The sequence below is a fragment of the Adiantum capillus-veneris genome, chromosome 24, assembly GCF_014529385.1.
Source record: "Adiantum capillus-veneris isolate H3 chromosome 24, ASM1452938v2, whole genome shotgun sequence".
Lineage (NCBI taxonomy): Eukaryota > Viridiplantae > Streptophyta > Polypodiopsida > Polypodiales > Pteridaceae > Adiantum > Adiantum capillus-veneris.
The window spans coordinates 125450261-125457988 of NC_140954.1; the positions used below are offsets into that span (position 1 = coordinate 125450261).

General features: G+C 41.3%; 1 protein-coding gene across 4 annotated transcripts in view; it reads left to right on the plus strand.

Annotated features, from left to right (window-relative positions):
* The window catches only part of LOC147427093 (RNA-binding protein involved in heterochromatin assembly dri1-like), a 47273-nt gene extending 44299 nt beyond the window's left edge, over nucleotides 1–2974 (plus strand). For all 4 annotated transcript variants that reach the window (XM_086497954.1, XM_086497955.1, XM_086497956.1 and 1 more), the window contains 2 exons: nucleotides 2153–2262; nucleotides 2522–2974. In XM_086497954.1, coding sequence (XP_086354080.1) covers nucleotides 2153–2237 — 85 coding nt within the window. In that variant the 3' untranslated portion in view covers nucleotides 2238–2262; nucleotides 2522–2974. The remainder of the gene's footprint in view (nucleotides 1–2152; nucleotides 2263–2521) is intronic.
* Nucleotides 2975–7728: the final 4754 nt, after the last annotated feature.

Sequence of the window (7728 nt, forward strand, 5' to 3'; positions counted from 1 at the left end):
GCTCCGAACTGTGCTCAAGGGTTCCTTTTACTTACAGAAGGGAGAGCCTTCCGTTCCTTTAGTGAGAGTGCAATGGACACAAACAAAGTGGATAAACACTGTGAATGAAGGTGCATGAGACTAAGAGATAGAGAGAGAAGAATACGACACCAGAATGTTGTCAAACCCTCCTCCGAAGGCCCCACTCTCTATGGCGAGAGCAGTCTACTTATGATTGCACAAATCTCTACAATGCTTGGACTTATCGACGTTGTCGACGACAACGAGACGGGCTGAAATATGAAAACGCTGAGGGTTGAAATCTGCAAATCTTTATTTGCTGAATTCTGACTCTTATGTCGATGACGATGGTACGATGACGACGCGCTGAAAACGCAGATGCTGAAATCTGCGTTTACCGGGCTGAAACTGCAAACTTCGATGGATCTGACCGTGCGGTGAGGAACTGCTGCGGGAAGGTGAGATCTGCGAGGTTTGGGGGTTCTACTGCGGAGACCGACTGCTGAAAGCTGAAAACGCTGAGTCTAGGGCTGATTCCGTCGCGAAGATTCACAAAAACATTGAGATAGGATCTGCAAACCAAAAACGCTAGGGGCTGAAATCTGTCTTTGGTGAGGAAACTGCTAATGCTAGGGCTGATCTGCTGTCGTTGGGGAATCTGCTAACGTTGGGGCTGATTTGCTGTGTCTTGTGATCGCCGGGGCTGCTCTGCCATGCAAAAACGCCAAGGGTGATCTGTGGTTGCAAAACGCTAGGTCCTTGTTGTTGTGTTGCAAAAACGCTAGTCCTGCTGGGGTCTTGCTGAGAAGGTGCCTGTGAACCGAAGTTCCTGCTGTCTCTTCTGCCAGAAAGTGCTAGCTCTGGTTTCCTTATATATTTCATTAGCAAAATTGCCCTACCTAGTTCCCAACAAAAAGTCACTTAATAAATAAGTGAAAAATGTCAAAAATAGGGAAATAGGTTTAATGCACTGGAAAATTCCCCTGATGGATTCTGATGGTAATGCTGATGATCCTGCTGTGTGCAACCAGAGGATATGCATCTACTCTCAGTGTCTAGGCATGCACGGTCTGCGAACAGACTCACAAAAGTGCCAGAACATTTCCTATTCTAGACTGACTTGATTGAATTGAACCTTGGTCATGCTGTGGCTTGTCCACGGACACATAGGGTTGGATGTGTCATGTGACACTAGTAGTAGAGCTCCATCCTCCATCCATCCATCCATCATGGTCATCACCAGCAGTACTACCCCCCCACCCCCCACTGAGTGTATACTCCAGATTGAGTCTTAGCATCAGCTTATCAGTTTTTCCTTTTTTGGGATGATAGAGAATGTACCACACATGCATTGATTTGTCTCATAAGCCGAGTCCGGCCTTTCGAAGACGTTATAAAATCTCTCTCTCTCTCTCTCTCTCTCTCTCTCTCTCTCTCTCTCTCTCTCTCTCGGCACCAGACCCGCCCATGTACCACATCTTACATCCCCCCATTAGTACAGGATGGAGCTAGATAGCTTGATGCATTCTCATGATTGTACTACCTTGAGCATATAGACATGCATATACCCCTAGAGATAGAGCTCCATCCCTCCTCAAATACTCCACTACCTACATTCAGTTCAGTTCAGTTTTGTATCAGTTTTGTTTCATTTGTCTTTCCGATAGACGGATGACATACACACCATGTACATTTGATTTGTCTCATAGGCCGATTTTGGCTTGACATAGACGTTAAAAATCTTTCTTTCTTTCTTTCTTTCTCTCTCTCTCTCTCTCCCCCCTCGTTGGCTAGATCTTTAAGGTCTCTTTGGATAGTTTCCTACGATGTTAAAACTCTCTTCTTCTCCTCTCTCTCTCTCTCTCTCTCTCTCTCTCTCTCTCTCTCTCTCTCATGTGCCATTGTCTCTTCCTTACGTTCTGCTGCACACTCTTCCGTGAACAAATACTGCCAAGGGGCCAGTGTTCTAAGAGGGAACCCACCAGCTACTTCTTTAAGCTGACTCCCAGAGATCCAATTCAGTGATTGCCAAGCTTCAGTCTGTTTATGTAGCTTCGAAGTTTTGAATGTGCTACTTTAATCTTGAATGCTGTTATGAATAAGCTCCTAATTTTTCTAGTTTCTCACAAAGTCAAGTTTATACAAAATTCAGGTCCGGATGCAGTGAGCATAATTTTGCAAGTCGCACAGAATGTTTTCGATGCCAAGCTCCCAGGGAGGCTACTGCATCCAGATAGATCTACTGAATTCTCTAACAGGCCGGTAAGGACAGTTCTCACTCATTTGGGATGGGTATATTTGATGTTTACAAATTGTGGTCGACTTACCCTTCGCGACCAGAGGCAGCAACATGACGATGTAATGCTGCTGCATTGCCTTTTTGAAGCAGAGAGATTATGGTTTTGCTTGATTTCTTACGGCAAGAGAGAATAGTTTCTTTCTTTATTCTGTGAACTTGACTGCCTAATTTTTTTCCTCCATTACTTTGTTGACTTTGTCGTAGATGCTGTACATTTTGCAGATAAATATGACAATGGGAGCTCGTTGCTGTCATGGAGCTCTCTTGACTTAATCTGTTGAATTGATGGAAAAGGATTTCTGGTATTTGTTGCTGAAGCGGACACATGGCTCCGTGGTTACTACAGACATCATAAAAAAGGCCAATGTGTGGAACTTGTTTGTGCTGTTTTTGTGAGTGACGAGACAAAGCTGATGGAGGTGGATTTTGACTTTTAGAGGAGATGTATTTTGTCGGAAGTATGTCCTTCCGACCTTGGTTTTGTTTCGTTGTAGGTAAGAGCCTTGTGCATCTCAAGGTGATCAAATTTTTCTCCCACTTCAATGTGGTAGCATATGGCATCTTGGTACTCTTGGCTCTGGTACTGTGCCACTATTTTGCTCCTAGTTAATTTTCTTTGAAGTTTGTATGATTGCAGTAGTCTCAAGGAAGAAGAAACATATTTAGTTTATGGGAGGTTCATGCTTCGCTGTTTGATTCGTGTGAGCCCATACACTGGAGAGACTGGCCAACAAGCATACTGTTTCACTGCTGCTTAACAAAATGGTGATTTGTTTGATGGCTTCATCTTCTCTTGCCGCCGTTCACGAAAGTGTGAGTAGACAGGCGTCTTGGAGGGCTCTCCCCCTTTTTTTTTCTTCTGGCGAAGATAGAGCTGATTTCTGTTACTTGAGAAGTCCCTATCTCAAATGGTGCCAATTCTGAGGGGTCTCTCTCTCTCTCTCTCTCTCTCTCTCTCTCTCTCTGTGTCATGCTTGGTTCCATTCTGTGTTGAGGCTGGCTCTTCTAAGCAGCTTGTGCATGTTTCTCTGATGCGAGTACCACTTTTGTCCATTCTACTGCGAGTCGAGTATGCAAGGAAAAGTGAAAGGGCATGAATATGGAAGACTATGTAAATTGCCATATCTGAATAGGCTCCCTGAGATCCTGCATGGACAGAAGGATGGTGAAGATATTTGGAGACAAATCTCAAAGGTTCAGTGGAGATGGATGCCCAAAAGTTTTACTTCTCATTGGGGTGTAGCCAGAGATGTATTGATAAGATGGAATTGTTGAAAGAGCCTCTTGTTTCTTGATTGATCTCTGTTTGCTTTGATAGATAGGTACCCCCCCCCCCCCCCCCCCCCCCCCCCCCCCCCCGCGCCTTCCGGCCCCCAAAACGCCATACACTATTTTAGCCAACTTGTCCCTTGAGCGTCTGTCCCTCTTAAGTAACAACCTAATATCAGCATGTATCCTACTACTTGGTACAGGCTTTTAGTTGGTACACAAAAGGCAGGTTTTAATTCCTTTGCATATATTAACCTTCTATCTTGCAAAAGTAGCGAGTAGTAATCCCATCATACATTTGTTTTCCCATATCAGCTTCTTGCTGAATATCTCTTGTGCTTCCCTACTGTCCAATTGTTGGGCATGTCTTGCACTCGATGCGTTCATCCAGAACATGAGGCACAACAAAAGGACTTTTTCCACTGTCAGAAGAACATTATATTCAATACACGTGAAGAGAGAATCATTACAAGGATTTTTCAGAAGCCTAGCCGATAATGTTACCATGTAGACGTTTGACGCGTCACCCTTTTGTACAGTACCACGTCTTCATGATGCGAGCTGAGGTGGTCACATCTGACGCTCACTTTGCATCTGATGAAACAACTCAGGTTCTTAGCCTCAACCTTGTCAATAATTGTAAGACATTTTTGGAGGCAAACTTGTGTTCTGCTTTGGTATTTGCGTTGTCACGGATGGCATACATCCAATATTGTGTACTCTCAAGTAACTCACTTCGAAGGATATCAATATGGATGTTGTTGCCTTGGTAAAAATTCTTCTTCCTATCACAGGTTTTCAAGTGAGTTTACTTGAGAAAGACTCCTTAAATTGGAGTCCTGGTGAATATAATATATTTTTTGAACGAAATTTCATGCATGACATGATTTCTTGCAACCCTTGAACAATTAAAAAAATTTATTGTTTACCCATGTTAGGTCCCTAGACATCAAGATGGCTGTTTGGCCATGTGTGAACATGGGTGGTTGAGGAATCCTATAAATCGGACCTTGGGCTTATTTGTGAACCATCTTGTGTGATTACCACACATGGACTCTAGGCCCTTTGCAACTCTACACGTAGATCTGTAGCAGTGTCGAATTGGTGGTATGTGACACTAGCCCTTGTGGTAGAGGCTAGCTTGTTAGCTCCAGGCTCTTAGGCTCGCGGGTGAGCCCGCATTGGCTCTATGACTAGGAGGTAGACGATTCAACTTATGTAATGAAATTTTACTCAATGCATTGTGTGCATGTTTATTGTATTCTTAGGTGGTTGATGTTAATCTATGTATGTCCCTGTTTGGCAATGCATCTTATATATTGTGGTCAACATTCTAATTTGCATAACCGTTCTTTAGCACGAAGACAATTTTTTATCCCAGTGTTTTTTCCTTAGATATTCTTTGCACCAAGTTTTGTGATTGACAGCCAAGACCCTCCAACTATGACAACATGCAACTCTTTCTCTCTCTCTCTCTCTCACACACACACTCTCTCTCTCTCTCTCTCTCTCTCTCTCTCTCTCTCTCTCTCTCTCTCTCTCTCAGGTTCTATGAGAAATAAGTGAAAATTGACGTCGCTTGATTCAAAGTAAGATGGGTCCCCAGTCTAGAGACCAAATGGCGGGTGATATTACCATGCTGAATGGAAATCTACAAAAAAACTACCAAAGTAGGTTAAGAATTAGGGTTTAAGAATAATGATTAAGCTGCAACCCTTTGCTCGATTTAATTATCCCCTTTATTAGTTCTTTGTCGTATAGTGAGCCCTATGGGGGGACACAATTTGCTTCTTCCCACCAATAGTCATCAGGTCCCCATCTAAGCCGTTGCTATTGCCTATCTGATGGTTCTACTCATTCGCTTGTGTTCCACAACAAAAGTCGAGGCAAAAACAATTACAACCAACCAAGTAATAACCAACTGCGCTTCAAAATCTATTAGAACATGTATGCTGCCTTGGTCTCACTACTCAAGGGGTTGTAGAGAAAGCCTAGAGACATCTATAGAGGTAATCAATCATCATATATGTTTAATAATTACACATGAAATTCTTTTTTTAAAATTTTCCAATGCACTTTGTACTTGTTTAATTCAATGTTAGATGCTTGATGTCAATCTGCGTATGTCATTCTATAGCAACACCCACCAAACAAGACTAATTAAGTGGAAGCAAAAGTCTGATAGAAATTTGGCAATGTCAAGTATTGTTAGCACAAGGGAATTGTTAGGATTGATCTCATAAAGAATAATAATGAGCTCTTTAAATTTTGCAAAGAATACATCTATATCCTCCTGTTGCACAATCTTTGATAGTAAACTCTTATGCAAGTGAACAAAGCCTTCCCTCATTTTCTCATGCGCAAAAAGAAGCTAGAGTATCTTCCATGCTCATTTTTCTTTTTTGTTGAGCAAATGTGTGGAATGATGGGAGGAAACCCAGTCCTCGAGCGAGTACTTTTGAGCAAACAAGAAAGCAAGCAAGCACATATAATGAGAAAGACTAGATCAAGACCTCAATAGCTACTCTGTAATAGTGTAGCAAAGTAAATATGTTGCCTCTCAAATAGTCTCAACCAAAAGAACCATACTCTTACTTTGATGTGTTGCACATATAATGAGAAAGACTAGATCAAGACCTCAATAGCTACTCTGTAATAGTGTAGCAAAGTAAATATGTTGCCTCTCAAATAGTCTCAAACAAAAGAACCATACTCTTACTTTGATGTGTTCACATGCACCTTGATACATAGTCACAAACACATATGCAAAATGTGCTAGCAAGCATTAACACTAGATCCAAGAACCTCATTATAAAACGGACTTCAAAAACTTGTGCTTACTTTGATAAACACTTAGGGCCACATCTCAGATCGACAATAGGCGACAACAAATACCCTACAATGTAAAACTCTTACAACCACGAGACACTTAAATTATTGCTATACATTTGGTCATGCTCCACCCAAGGTTTGAAAGAGCTCCATCTTGGTGAAGGGTGCTTGGAGCATGTTCTCATGGGCTTGAGAGTTCAAAACAAAAATTTGAAGAAATGCATAGTAGGTATTCTTGCATGGAACATAAGGCAACCTTTTGGAATCTTTGCAGGTACATCAAGTTGCCTTTGCAGGCACATCATGAAAAATTAGAAAACTTCATAGAGTATGTAACTCCCTTTGCCCTTGATCCCTCTTTGCCAAACTAGAAAACATGTCTCATTGCACGGAATAATAACCTCTTTAATTAATTCAATTCTAATGTAGTTGCCCAAATCAACTCTAGTCTAAATTTTTTTGGTTAGCTTTGATCTTGCCCCTTAACAATCTTTCCAATTGTGCGTGTTGCTTATATTAATGCAAAACCAAACATAACCCTTCATGACCCCCCAGGGTTTGACCTAGATGCAATGTATTTGTTGTGACCCCAAAAACATGGTGCTACAACCCCATGCTTAATATCATGTGAGCCAACATGAATCTTCCATATCTATCTGTTCAATTTTGTAGAGTCCAAAAACATGTCATCTTATGTCATGGTTCAATTCTTCTAATCGTCCATACTATCTTTTCAACCTTTATCTTCGGCCAATATTCTATTCAAACCAATGTGCAAATGCATACCCTCTCCCACCAATGGGTTCAATGATTATAACAAACTCACACCTATGGCTATCCTCCTCCAGTACTACACTTGCATCCACAAATATTAGCCTCTTTTTCTTCACATTTTTCTCCCCTATATTTGACCTATTCATCTCTTGACTTTGCAAATCTATTTATGACATTGAGGAATGAGTGGGATCGATCAAATTTCTAGTAGTGGAGGTGGAAAATGATTGATTTATTATTAATCTCTGGGCAAGGTCTTGCATATCGGGGCCATTGCTTCATTCACACACTTTTGTAAAAAAAAACTTAGGTTTAGTGCAATCCCTCCTATAAATTTTCAAATTTACCTCTAAATTTTAAATTTGAGGGTGAGAAAACCTACAAATTTTGAAGAAATATAGTGTACGGATGAGGTCGCACTCAAGGTGTGTAATGAAAATGGCATATGAACTTTGAGAATAGAGGAATTAAGAGAATTAGAGTGAGCATTTTTGTGAAATTACTTTGAGAACATAGAGGGTGAGCTTAATTGATGGTAGCAACATGAACATAGT